This window comes from Indicator indicator, chromosome 10, assembly GCF_027791375.1.
Source record: "Indicator indicator isolate 239-I01 chromosome 10, UM_Iind_1.1, whole genome shotgun sequence".
In the NCBI taxonomy this organism is placed as follows: Eukaryota; Metazoa; Chordata; class Aves; order Piciformes; family Indicatoridae; genus Indicator; species Indicator indicator.
The window spans coordinates 3,462,501-3,476,847 of NC_072019.1; the positions used below are offsets into that span (position 1 = coordinate 3,462,501).

General features: G+C 40.1%; 1 protein-coding gene across 1 annotated transcript in view; it reads left to right on the plus strand.

Moving 5' to 3' along the window:
• NEK7 (NIMA related kinase 7) overlaps positions 1-14,347 on the plus strand; it is a 56,826-nt gene that overhangs the window by 8,210 nt on the left and 34,269 nt on the right. The window contains exons 3-4 of the mRNA XM_054384271.1: positions 8,901-8,963; positions 10,073-10,183. Of these exons, the coding sequence (XP_054240246.1) occupies positions 8,901-8,963; positions 10,073-10,183 (174 nt within the window). The remainder of the gene's footprint in view (positions 1-8,900; positions 8,964-10,072; positions 10,184-14,347) is intronic.

Sequence of the window (14,347 nt, forward strand, 5' to 3'; positions counted from 1 at the left end):
TTGGTTCCCCCTTCTGGGAAAACTGCCAGATATATGCTACTTCAAAAGCTGAAATATATTCTAAGAACTTTGATCAACAGTCTTAAAACATTAAGTTAATTCTTCCTTCATTTTCAGCGCATGAAAAACCAAAAAGGTCAAATGTGACTTGAAATGCATGTCAATTAAGGAGGTTGTGGAATGCCTGGGTATTGGATGGGAGACATGAAGTCCAGCTTTTCACTGTTAACAATGAAATTTTTATAACTGTGCTTGCATTAAGAACACAGAGGCATTATAGCATGTGTACTCTTAACAGCATTTCGAAAGTCAGGATGCAGAGCTGTGTCCTGACATCAGAGTTCCCAATCTGACAGAAGATCTTTTCAATTCATGAAGAAGGCATCATGCTGTACATATACAGGTGATGGTTTCTGTAGCAGAAAAGCTTTCTTGTTTAATTTTCTTTAAGTAATAAATTTCTAAGAATATACTTAATGGTTGGTAGGAAATAGAGTTGAAGGGTTGTGGCTCTCCCTAGGGGCTTTATCCTGATAGTGTTGAGATTGTCTTAAAGTATCCAACAAAAGCTTTCGGTTTTCCATTGAGGTACTTACTGCTGAGTGCATGTCAGGAGGGGCTGTGTTGTGTAATCATAGAATCATAGACTTCTCAGGGTTGGAAGGGACCTCAAGGATCATCTAGTTCCAACCCCCCTGCCAAGGGCAGGGACACCTCATACTACAGCAGGTTGCTCAGAGCCACATCCAGCCTGGCCTTAAAAACTTTCAGGGATGAGGCTTCCACCACCTCCCTGGACAACCTGTTCCAGTGTCTCAGCCACCCTCATGGTGAAGAACTTCCTAACATCCAAGCAGAATCTACCCATTTCTAGTTTTGCTCCGTTCTCCCTAGTCCTATCATTACCTGACACCCTAAAAATTCCCTCCCCAGCTTTCTTGTGGGCCCCCTTAAGATACTGGAATGCCACAATAAGGTCTTCTCGGAGCATTCTCTTCTCCAGACTGAATAGCCCCAACTCTCTGTCTGTCTTCCTAGCAGAGGTGCTCCAGCCCTCTGATCAACCTTGTGGCCCTTCTCTGGACACGTTCCAGCACCTCCATATTTTTCTTGTAATAGAGGCTCCGGAGTTGGATGCAGTACTCAAGGTGGGGTCTCAGCAGAGTGGAGTAGAGGGGAAAAATCACCTCCCTTGTCCTGTTGGCTAATCTGTAAAATCACTTTCCATATTCAGGCTGATTATATGTGGGAGATTATTATCCAAATGGGAAGTGAGATTTGGTTAAGCTGTAAGGGGAAAACAATGTCTAAGTATACAATGAAATATTAGTGGAGTTCAAAAGGCTCATGGCAACACCAAGCATTTGGCAGAGCAGTTTCAGCTTGCACAGTTAACAGCTGAAGTTGTTCCCTTCAGACAGGAGGCCACCTTGTTGCTATGCTTCTGTGACCTTCCTTAAGATGCTCTAGAAATACTTTTGTTAAATGTTGTCGCAATGCTTAATTTCTCTATAAAATTTGTTTTCATCGATTTTTTTTTCTTTGTTTTGGTGAGAATTGATTTGCTTTTCAGAAGGAGCTCTTGTGGGCCTGTTCTGTAATGGAGTTTCTTTTAATTTCAACCATTTTTTAAAATTCAAATTAAAATACTGCTGGTTTTTTTTGTCTGATGTTCATTAATGGAAACTCAGTATGGACAAAAAGTGTTGCTTTGTCATGAGGGAGAGGATCTAATCCTTCTCTTTTAGACCTGTGCATGGATACCACTTTCCACATTTCCACATTGAGAAATTGTCTCTAAATCGTAGAATCACAGCATCAGAGAATGGTAGGGGTTGGAAGGGGCCTCTAGGGATCATCCACTCCACCTTCCCTGCTAAAGCTGGTGTGCCTAGAGCAGATTGTACAGGAATGCATCCAGGCAGGTTTTGGAAGCCTTCAGTGAAGGTGATCTTGCAACTTCTCTGGGCAGCCTGTTCCAGTGCTCAGTCATCCTCCCAAAGGGAAGAAGTTTTTCCTCAAGCTCAAGTAAAAAAAAAGCTGTAGTTTTTTTGTGAAGTAATGTAGCAGAGATCTGGACTTTCTTCTGCTTTCCCATTTTCTGCCTGTTCTGATCTTGCATCTTAGCTACTGCATATCTTCCTCTCTGATCAGTCATGTCTGTTCTGTCCCCTCCCCATTTAGTTTTTCCAGGCTAGGTTGGCTGCATAGCTGTTCTCTTTATGTGTATTTGGTTAGTGGTTTCCCATGTTTCACTCCACCTTCCAGGGCTGATGTGACTTCGAATTCTTCAGTTATCCTCTCTTAAAGGGTTATTGGCATTATTTTTGCAAAAGGACTTGCCAGTTCTGAGTTCTTATGAAGCTTTCCAACAAGAGTGTTTATTTTCTGCTATTAAAATTTTATTTGGCTGAAATATGTACAATATTGATAAATGTTACAGGATTTGTGTACAAAATGTACATTTGTGGAACTATCTGTGAGCAGAAGCAAGTGGTGGTAAGATGCTGTGGGAGAAAGGACAAGCAGATGGTGACAGAAACCACTCTTCCTGAATTGGTAGTTGCTGATAGTCCAGATGACATGAAGTAGTATTCTTGATTTGGTTTCCAGCAGGATATGTAGCGGAGTGAAAACTGTTTAATTTGCAGTTTAACAAACAGAATACACATGCTAGTATGTTGGGTCTTTTCTTCTCATTGTATCCTTTGTGCTTCATCCTCCCGTATGTGCTTTGCTTTTGTAAAGGCAAACTGAGCTCTCAGAACTGAGCTAGTCTGGTGTGGTTAATGTGGGAAGGGGATTTCAACCCACCGCATTAGGGAAGTGGTGTTTAAAACAGGAGGATTCTCTCTCCGTATTACCTGCATAAAAGCAGAATTAAACCCCAAGTCTTCATTGCTTCACTTTCATTCATGTCTAAACCACACTGTGAAGAAAAGGAGCATCAACAACAATCAAACATAGATGAACTATGAACATAGCAGTATACATGTGAAGAGCTTCCAGATAAGTTCCTTAACATACTGAGTCTGAAGTCCAGACTATACTGACTAGACTGAAAGATCATGCCTGAGGTAGGAGGAGTACATCTCTGCCTCTGCCACCCCAGGTAACCCTTGGAACAGAGCTATCAGCAGCACCCTGAGGTCTGGTGTGTTATTCTAAGCAACGAGAACTCCGGTGGTCACTTCCAGGAGGGGAAGTGACTCACAAAACATCCTTAGAGACAAAGGAGTTGTTAATATCTAAAGTAATTGACTGCAAGACCGTATGACTTTGTTTTATGAGCTGTTTTGTAAGTAAAACTTAGTTACTCAAAATTTTTATGTCAATCTGCATATTTCAACAAGTCTAGACTCATTAAGTTTCTGCCTTACTTTGTTCCACCTTCCCTTCCCTTTCATTCCAAAATTGGAGACCCCCGTGCTAGGAATTCAGACAATGACTCTTTTTATCTAGCACTTGTATATTCATTGTGCATTGTCAGTGGATTGCTATTTCAGGTCTGAATTAAAGATAATTAATCTTAGGAAAGTACTTGTAATTTCACACTTTATGAAGCACTATCGTCTCTGCACGGCAGTGCAGTGGTGGCAAAATATAATGTTTGTTGTTGCTACTCAGTAGCATATCTAAATATTTATGTGCATTCAAGTGTGTGTTTTGCTTACTAGTTGGTAGGTTTAGGTCGCAGTGGCCATGCTTGTGGTTTGCTTTGCAAATACTTTGTACAGAATTTCAAGCAAATAGGTTAAATTAGCATTTAAATGGTGAGGTCAGAAAGACTTTTAAAACCTTTTCAGTAGTGACAAGGAAAACTGGGAGAAGTGATGCACTTTGAAGCAAGAGGAATTAAATAGATTCCTAACTTGGCATTTACTTCAGATAATGAGTTAAATTGGTTGCTGGTAGTTGATTAGATAACAGTCTACACTTAGAAGCTAAGGCCTGATGTTTTCCATCTGGTGGTTAAATGTTTCTGTGCCAGCAGCGCTTGTTGCATGTGTGAGTATGTAGGTAAAAACTTCACTCAGGAAGCTGATTTCATATACTGCAACCTCTTTGTTTACTTTATAGATATACAGAGGGAACAGTTATTGCTCTGTGTCTTACAATAGCCTAGAAAGGATTCTAAAAATACCAGTATCTCTTGGCAGTACTTAAAACTATCAGTACTTAAACCTGGTATTTCTAAAATAACAAGTAATGAAAAAAATCATAATCTGTGCTCACACAAACGTACTTGGAGAAGTGAGTCAGTGCAGTTACCAGAGATCCCTTAGTTGCTTAGCACACAGAGGGGAATATGTTGGAATAGGTATCCATGTATACTTGTCCTTCTGCTTTTCCTTTGTTATTAATTGCACTAGGAGATGAAAAAGAGCTAAAAAACGGTCTTATTTCACTTAACATTCTTCCTAAGTGGGAAAATGAAGTGCTGAGGGCTTTTAAAATGTTCTGTTAAGTCTCTTCAGCTGTATTTGCCTGATTGATTTTGGAATGGCACAGTAATTGCTAACTAAGGTGTAGTGCTTACCACAAGGAGATTTTTTTGATTACATGAGAACTGGCAGATCATAAAAATATTTACTGTAATTTTTGCTTATTAAGCTTTCACAGCAGACGTAATTCCTTTATAGGAATGTTAATCTTGTCATAGTCATTGAAAAGAGAAACTGGGGGAAAATAATTACGATTTTAAATAAGAGTGTATTATGCTGAGCAATTTGTGTTGAGTAGAGAAACATATCCCTGGCTAGAATTACCCTGTGATCCTGACCTCATAAGTGGAGTCAAGAAGCAGAATTTATTGCTGGTTTAATTAATGCCCTAGCAGTCTAATCAAAATGCAGCAGTTTTCATTGTTAGCCAATTACAGTGATGTTAACACTTGTAGTTTAATTACTGCTACTTTCCAATAATCGATGTATGGAGCATCATCAGTGTCCTGAGCTCTGCTAGGAGGAGGATGCTGGTGGTATTTAACTGGGTAATTCCAAGCAGTCAGTTGCTAATGCTTTGTGTTGATCCAAAAGCTTACAGATGTTTATCAGTCCCATTTTGTTAGACCTTTATTGTATCTGCTATAATTTCCTTAAGACTGTGCAGTTGCACAAAGCTCAGCGGAGTCTAAAAACAACTTTGTTACAGCTGAGTCGCTCAGCAGCAAGCTGTGTGCTGCTGCAGCTAAAGCCAAGCTCAAAAATAAGTGCAGGCCAAGAAAAGTCCAGACAAAAGGTTGCAAGTCATGATGTCATGTCTTCCCTGTACTCTGTCAGTTAATGTGCTACCTCTAGTATTTAGAACTTTCCTAAGTGTTTTGTGGAAAAATCGTTCCTTCATGACTGTACCAAACACTAGGAGTTTAGTCAAAACTATTCAAGAGCAACGGTTCTTTATTCATTCGGAGTTGAGGCCTGTAACAGATGCTGGCTATTTCATCTCCTTCACTATGTTCCCACTCTTAATAGATGAACTTATCTTTTCTGTCTTTTCAGTCACTATTACTTATATTTTAATAATTTTGCCTGTAATTTCCCATCTAGTCCTCTTCTAGTACATCTGAAATGGCTTTATTTCTTGGTCTTAGCATTCCTTACTTGTGACTTACCCTGCTGGGTTTCTGTTAAGTCCCCCACAGTCTCCTTGAATAATTGCTTCTAGTTCAGTCTATTTCCTGTCATCTTGGTGTTAATATAGAAGTAGTTGTGAGATGGTTTATTCTCATTTGTTCTTGGTAAGTAGTTTTGTTTTCTCTTTCCTCTTCCTTCTTCTTATTAACTACAAGTCTGTCATTTTTGACTTAGAGTTGTCTTTTTGTCAAAAAAATGGATTTTGTATGCACTGCAAGTTTGTGTTTTTTTTTTTTTCTTATGCCTCTTCTTTCTGAAGACACAAAATTGGATGTCTGAAGGGAAGCAGTGGCTAGCCAAGAGCATGTGTGCTCTGTGAGGACTGTGGTCTGTGCATGAAGTCTTCGGCCTTTTCAGTTGATCAGAATGACAAACTTAGAGTGTTTAGTGGCACAAAAAAATGAAGATGAGGTTTAGCAGATCCTATGTGGACTTCCTGATTTGTTTAAACTTCTTTGGGGAGGATGAAAGAAGGTGTGATTCACATGGGCAGCTATGCAGTCAGTTTAGGAGAACTTTTTACAGGCATTCAGTAGTCAAAGTGCTGTTAACCCTTATTTTTGTTTCTGGAGTTGATGGCAAGATAAGAAATACAAGCTGTCAGCTGTTGAGCTTTTGATCATCCTGCACTGATGGAACCAGGTACCAGTGATCTTCACAGCACATAATACACCTTTTCCTGGAGACTATCTAGAAAGAAATGATGTACATTGAAAATTTATAAATGCTAAAAGTAATATTGTAGCAATGACTAAAATTCGTAGTGTATCTCTATCCCTCTTCTGAATAGCTCAAAATATAATAGGCAGACCACACAGAAGTTGATGGTAGTACTTGGGTGATTTCTTTTTGGTGTTTTTGTATGTTGTTTTGGTGTGGGGCTTTTTGTTTGTTTGCTTTGTTTTGGGATTTTGTTTGGTTTTGTATGCGTTGGTTTGGTTTGGTTCTTTTTATTCCGAAAGAAATGGCAAATGAGAGAGGAAGAGTTATTTTTAAGTAACACTTGGGTCATTTCTAAGGGAAATAGTTGGTGACATTGTACTGAGGTGCACAAGGCCAGTGACAAGTGGAGTCCCTCAGGAATCAGTCCTGGGACCAGTCTTGTTCAACATCTTTGTCGGTGACATGGACAGTGGCATTGAGTGCACCCTCAGCAAGTTTGCTGATGACACCAAGCTGTGTGGTGCAGCAGACAGGCTGGAGGGAAGGGATGGCATCGAGAGAGACCTTGGCAGGCTGGAGAGGTGGGCACAAGGCAACCTCATGAGGTTCAACAAGACTTGAGTGCAAGGTTCTGCATCTGTGTGGAGACAATCCCAAGCACAAGTACAGGCTGGACAGTGACTGGCTGGAAAACAGCCCTGAGGAGAGGGGCTTGGGGATACTGGTGGATGAGAAGCTCAACATGAGCTGTCAGTGTGCACTTGCAGCCCAGAAAGGCAACCAGATCCTGGGCTGCATCAGGAGAAGTGTGGCCAGCAGGTCGATGGAAGTGATTCTCCCCCCTCTACTCCACTCTGGTGAGACCCCACCTGGAGTATTGTGTCCACTTCTGGAGCTCCTATTACAAGAGGGATCTGGAGGTGCTGGAATGTGTCCAGAGAAGGGCCACAAGGATGATCAGAGGGCTGGAGCAACTCTCTTATGAGGACAGACTGAGAGAGTTGGAGCTCTTCAGTCTGGAGAAGAGAAGGCTCCGAGGTGACCTTCTTGTGGCCTTCCAGTATCTGAAGGGGGCTACAAGAAAGCTGGGGAGGGACTTTTTAGGATATCAGATAGTGACAGGACTAAGAGGAATGGAACAAAGCTGGAAGTGGGATGGATGTAAGGAAGAAGTTCTTCACCATGAGAGTGGTGAGACCCTGGAATGGGTTGTCCAGGGAAGTGGTTGAGGCCCCATCCCTGGAGGTGTTTAAGGCCAGGCTGGATGAGGCTCTGGCCAGCCTGATCTAGTGTGAGGTGTCCCTGCCCATGGCAGGGGGGTTGGAACTAGATGATCCTTGTGGTCCCTTCCAACTCTGACTGATTCTATGATCTGAGAAAGTGAAGCGAGAAGGGGACCCAAAGGTAGTTTAAAAAAGGGAATGAAAATGCTAAGACGTGAGATTAACTATGTGTGTGTAGAATGTAGACAAACATACTGGTGGGAAAAAATGATTCAAAAAATTTAAATCAACAAAGAGTTTGGTGGCTAACTGGAGGAGGCAAAGATGAGATATGTGCCTTATGAGGAGAGGCTGAGGGACCTGGGGCTTTTTGATATGGAAAAGAGAAGACTTAGAGGGGATTTAATAAATGTTTATAAATATCTGAGGGCTGGGGGTCAGGGGGGAGGGGACAGGTTCTTCTCACTTGATCCCTGTGATAGGACAAGGAGCAATGGATGTAAGCTGCAGCACAGGAGGTTCCATCTCAACACAAGGGGGAACTTCTTTACTGTGAGGGTCACAGAGCACTGGAACAGGCTCCCCAGAGAGGTTGTGGAGTCTCCTTCTCTGGAGACTTTCAAGGCCCATCTAGATGTGTTACTCTGTGACCTGAGCTAGATTGTATGGTCCTGGCAGGGGGGTTGGACTCGATGATCTCTTTAGGTCCCTTCCAATCCCTGACATCCTGTGATACGTTGCAAAGTAATTTGGAACAGATGGGAGATGGGGAAAAAAATGATGAGGAGCGATGCCTAACTGTAGAAGGCTGTCAAGGTGATAAGGGCTTACAAAAAGTGCTCTAGTATACAAATTAGAGAACCCAAATCACTTTGCTTGCTGAAGGGAAGGAAATGGGAGAGAAAGAATTGGAGGTGACAGTGATGTTTTGATCCTGAGAGCGTGCATGCATTACGTAGAGCAGAAAAGGAAGACTGTGGCAAGAAAGTAAGGAAGAAAAGGCCTGCTCAGTACAGCATCAGTTTGGGATTATGACATGGCAGAAATGGGAAAGGAATTGAATACCTGGATTAGAAACAGTTTAAAGGAAATATGCTGAACTGTTGCTGTGGGTTTGAATGGATAGGTGGAGGTGGCAATTAAGTCACTGGAAAACTTGAATTTACAATTGACTTGTTCTCTATAAGAGGGTTAAAAGAAGCAATAAAGCAGTAACTAAGTACATTAAAGCATAGAAATATTTCTTAATGCAATGCTACATCTTGCCCTAAAGTGAATAACTTGAGTTTCTTTATGGATGGTGTGGAATAATAATAATGATCACTCACTTGGCTATATTTTTATCACTTGATAAAGATGTCTTATCTCTTCTGCATAGATATTTGATTTGATGGATGCCAAAGCCCGTGCTGACTGCATCAAAGAAATAGATCTTCTTAAGGTAAAGGATTTGTTTAATGTGCAGCCATCATCAAAGCATATTAAGGTTTTCATAACTGTACTTGAGGTGTCCACTGTTGCCTGTCTGGAGGCCACGCTTAAGGAATTTTGTAATCTTTATTGCTTTAAAATTAACATGGAGAAGTAAATACTTAAAGAAAAATGAGCAATTTTTCAAGTGGAAGTTTCTGGTAAAGCTACGGTGTTGTAAACAACTGTGTCCTATGTAGAGCTGTCCTAGTTTTAACCATGAACTGCCCAGGGCAGAAGGACAGAAAAGATATTTTATCCCTTCCCAAGGAGTGAAATGAAAATGCTCCACACTTACAAATATATACAAAAGGTATTCAGGTAGAAGGAAGACATTCACACATTAGGCTCAGTTCTTCACCTGAGCCTACCAGGCCCAAACCTTCCAGAGCCTTCCAAAAACCTCTACTCCCCTCAGCCTCAGCAGGCCCAAGAGCAGCCAAAGTGCCTCCCCCCCGACTAGAGCCAGGCCTGCTGCAGGATTCAACAGGCTCAGTGCTGTAGCTGCAAATGCACTGCCAGCCAAGGCCAGGAGAAAGCTGCTCCCCCATAAACCATAAGATAGCAGTGCATGTGTCCCGAGATGGAGAGGAGAGAGAGGAATTGGCTGTGCACTCCCTTAAATAGAGAGGCACAGGAAAACAGAATAGAATAACAGATTACAATGTCCTAGGACAAGCTGCCTGTCCCCGTGGGACTCTCTAGCCTCTGGAGGACTTTTCTTTGTGTTTATACCAATTAACTCTTTATTTTCCGTAACCTCCAACAAGAGCAAAACTCTGCTTTGTGAAAATTGACTTTGCTGTTTCAGCTAACAGTTCAGCACGCTGTTGCAGAGACACATGGCAGTACTTTGAAGCAAAACTCCTCTAAAATTGTCATGTTGATCCTGAAATGCCATCGTGTTCTTGCAAAATGTTTATCTGGGATTGCTTCTCTTGAGCTTATACTTTGTGTATCGTACTGAAATAGATTTTTAGGGGTTGTTTTGTTTGCCTAAATAAGTATGTTTCATTTGTCAGTCTTAAAAGATAAGATGTGCTCTACGCTAAAACGTGCATTATTTTTCTGCTTCCTTAGCAACTGAATCATCCAAACGTAATTAAGTATTATGCCTCGTTCATTGAAGACAATGAGCTGAACATAGTGTTGGAATTAGCTGATGCTGGAGATCTCTCCAGAATGATAAAGGTAGGAATTAACTTTCTGGAAAAAAAATAAAAGCTCATAACGTTCAACAGCTTCTGCTTTTCATTCCTTGTACTCATCACTGGGTGAAATGCGGTGAAGATTTTGGGAACTATGGAGAAGAGTGGAGTGTTTAGACTGACTTTTTATTACCTGTGCCCAGCATTCATGCTTATGTAAGTATTTTTAACAGATAACTAGGCTGAAATGCTCATAGCGCTGGAAAAAAGTTAAAAACGGTACAGCACTGTCACCACCATTTCAAACAGTAAATTTTGACAACAGCCCTGATTTTTTTGGCACAATTGTATTTTGTGTTCCATTATTCTGCTCCACATAGTAGTAGTGAAAATAGAGAAGGGCTGGTGTCTTAAGGCAGAATAAATTTCTTCTAGATCTTGAACTTCAACTGGTAACCATTTTAGTAAACAAAGATTAAAGTAACTGCATCATGGATCGAGTTAAATATTTGAGGCTAACAAGTACACTGAAAATAAATTTCATATTTGGTTGAGAGTGTTTTATGCATTCTGGGTCAATTGCTCTCTCTTGTGGTTTTTAAATGCCTCTTTAGGTAATTGGAAAAACTTACCCAAGACCTGTTACATAACCTTTGTATTCTGAAACTATGATACTTTTAACTGGCATTTTTACCATTGTTTGCCACCTGAGAGCTGCTTACCCTCTTTCCCTACTTTTTTTTTTTTTCCACTGGGTCTTGGGTACATCCTTTGGTGTACTTCCTTGTGTGCACACCAGCATTATTGTTGTCAACACAGCACAACTCTGGGAATAAACAGTGTCAATCCGTTAGCATTCACTCTAACAGCTAGGCACTGAACAGAGTTCTGCTGTTTTGCTTAGGACCTACACGAACAGAAAATGTTAATTTCTTCATTAATGACTTGCATACAGATTTTCTTGGAGCTTTTGAAGAACATTCCCATCTAGATTTATAATTGTAAGGTAGGATAGTAAAAGTTTTGGTTCTAAACAGGTTGACAGCGTTCTGTTAATATTTATATCCAAATCTGGTATTTTTCTTCAACTCATGAATTATTGATTCTGTGGGCTTACATTTCATAAAACATAAAGGAAGGTTTGTCTTTCCTTTTGAATGTTCAGTTTTGACACAACAGTTACTACTATGAGTACTCTGTGACAGATTGCCTTATGGCATATCTGGTCTTATGACCCATTGAAGGTTTTTCTCCTGTTGTGTGTGTGTTTTTTTTTTTTTAATATTTTTTTAAATTTATTTTTTATTTTGAATCTAGTGTGTGAATAATGACTTCTTGAGTGCAGTTTGCCTCATTACACCTTGTTCAAGTCGGTGGGTATTTCTTACAGGCTGGATCTTGGAGGCACTTTTTGATTGCCCTCTTAACACGGGGATCATGTTTAATGTAGCCAGCTTCGATTGCTGTTTGATGTTAATGACAGCCTATCAGGCTGTTATTAAATATGTATGAAGTGTCATAATGCTCTCTGTCTTCATGCTGCTGGTGGAGGAAATGATTTGGTAGACTACTTGGACAGTAGGAGTTGAAATGTGGAGTTGTATAATGCCTTCTTAAAGAAGTATTTTAAAAATTGCCTGAAAAAGAAATAATATGGAAGGTTATGGAAACTTCCCAGCAGAAGGGCTGTGTGTCACACTGCTGAGGTAAATAACCATGTTGTGTTATTAAAACAAACAAACCATGCTTTGGTTTTCAGTGTTCTTGCTAGAATGCTTTGGAAGTTTGTTGGAAGATGTTGAGGCACCCTCTGTGAAAAGTGTTTGGGTGCTGGGCTTGTGTGATTTGTAGAGAGGATCAGTTGTATTTTTGAAATTGTAAATGGCCATGGCTTGAATGACACTGAAACCAATGTCAATGTGAGGGCAAACTGCTGAACTAGTTTACTTGGGTATTTGTTATGACATTATTGGCACATCAGAGAATACTTACAAAGCTGCTGTGCCTTGCAGTGCACCTTAACGAGTTCTTTAGTTCTTCTCTTAATGAACCACATCCTTGCTGCCCAGCTTTTATACCATCCCTCTTGTTACCTGGGAACAATACTGTCTTTGTCCCCATTGAGTAGACAACTGAGGAAATTCACTTGCTTGGTGCATTCATAGGGATTCTAATAGACTTCATACAATTTGCTGTATGTGTCCCCACCACCCATCTCCCCCCACTCCTCTCCCCCCTCCCCCCCAAAAAAAGCTGTGCATCAACATTTTCAAATCACATATTGAAATTGGAGGTATGTCATGTGCTTTCTCTGTCCCTTTCTGTGTTTTAGTATGTACCTACATGGATTTAATCCACTTAATTAAGGTAAAGTTTTTTAATTACCCCTGTCACAGGGAGGTGTTTCAGTACGGCCTCCATTTTGAAAAACAGGAGGATCCAAACTTGAGGATTTCTTACCTTGCAGCTTTTAAAGGCTTGATAGAATCCTTGGACGTGGCATGTCAGTAATACTTGGAGGCAAGCATTATCAATGAGGGGGAAATACCTGCATTTGGCTTACAGTTGGTTTTGCACTAGAATATGTGACTCAGGACTGTAACCCTTATGTAGGAGTGGTGAAAGAAGGAGAAATTCTTGATTTTTCTGTGAACTAGGCTGCTGGATGCTGTTACATCAAAAATTCTAGAAGCAGATGATTATTAACTATTGTGCTAGTTCCTCATTCTCATGGCCTGTGGTTTGCTGGTGTCTGTGGTCTATGGACAGATGTGGAACAGAACTACTATGGAAAAGAACCAAGACTAAGGGTAGTTCCTGAAAACTCCTGTTCCATTGTAACACCATCTCCTTGTGCAATACAGAACTATGTTGTAAGGCAAGTTGGAGGCTTAAATCCCTTTTCTTCTTAGTCATGATTCTCCTTCAACACATAGTAACAGGGCAAAATTTTTTCTGTGGACTCTTTTTGGTTTGTGATTTTTAATTTTTTTTTAGCAACAATTGGTACATTGGATAAAGTAAAATGCCATAAATAAAGAATCTACTAATGTCATTAATTAAGACAATATGTTATAATGATCCAGTGGAAAGAACTAATTAGTGAAGACTGTGCTGAAGATGGTGAAACAAAACAATTTGAGCTCTCTTGGAGGAATAACCAGCATATTATTTAAGATAAAATATAAAGTTATTAGGCTTATAAGAAGGAATGTTATCAAGACACTAAAATATCCTGTTTTGTTGGGTTTCTTTTTTTTTTTTAATCAGCAACAAACTTCTATTTTATTTCATATTTTTAGTATTCTGGCAAATAACAGCACAAAATAAATGCAAACTTTAAACTGAATGTGTCACGCAGATCTTAAGGAAGTTAATATTTTGGGAACAAGCATGAAGGCTTTCATCTAAAAAGCTGAAAATACGTTTGCAGTCTTCTCAAGATAGATTGAAAATAATGTGAATTCTACAAAATGTCACCTAGGCACTTCACTCACTCTTCAGAGAACACTTTTTGTATTTTTCTAAACTTAAAAAAAAAATATATATATATAAAATAAGCATGCTATAATTAGCTAGGGAAAGTAAGAGAAATATTTTGAAATTTCTCATCAGGATGGAGTTTGTGTTGCAATCTCAAGTTTCTGTAGTTTGGAACAGTGCATTCTTTGTCCTTAAACATAACTTGGATTTTATGGGACAGTCAACATCCAGCATTAGTCACTTCTTTCCAAGCAACTGATGCGAATCTCAATTGCTTGTTGCAGTAGCTGGAGATCTGTTTAGACTTGTTTGAAATCTGATTGATTATCATTCTGATGTTTCACCAGTGGGAGATATTTTGGGCTTCACTGTGTGAAATTGCATCAGGCAATTTTTCCTCTCCACATATTCTGTGGGATGCTGATCCTCCCTCTTCTCCCTATGCCAAAGTACATTAACAGTGAGCTTATTTCAGAATTTATTTGCAGTACTCCGGGGTTGACTAACTTAGTTAGCCTGTGCTGCATTATGGGAAAGCTTGCCCTTTCTGAAGGCTTAAAGAATGGAAGCAATTTCACCTTCAGTCATTGGCAGTTTTGCCATCCCAAAGTGCTGCTCTTGTCTGTGTGCAGCAACCATGACTTCATGGCAGAATCCATGTGACTGCAGCCTGAGTGTGGCTGTAGGGTGTGATTATGTCCTTCAGGGATTTATAGACACATTG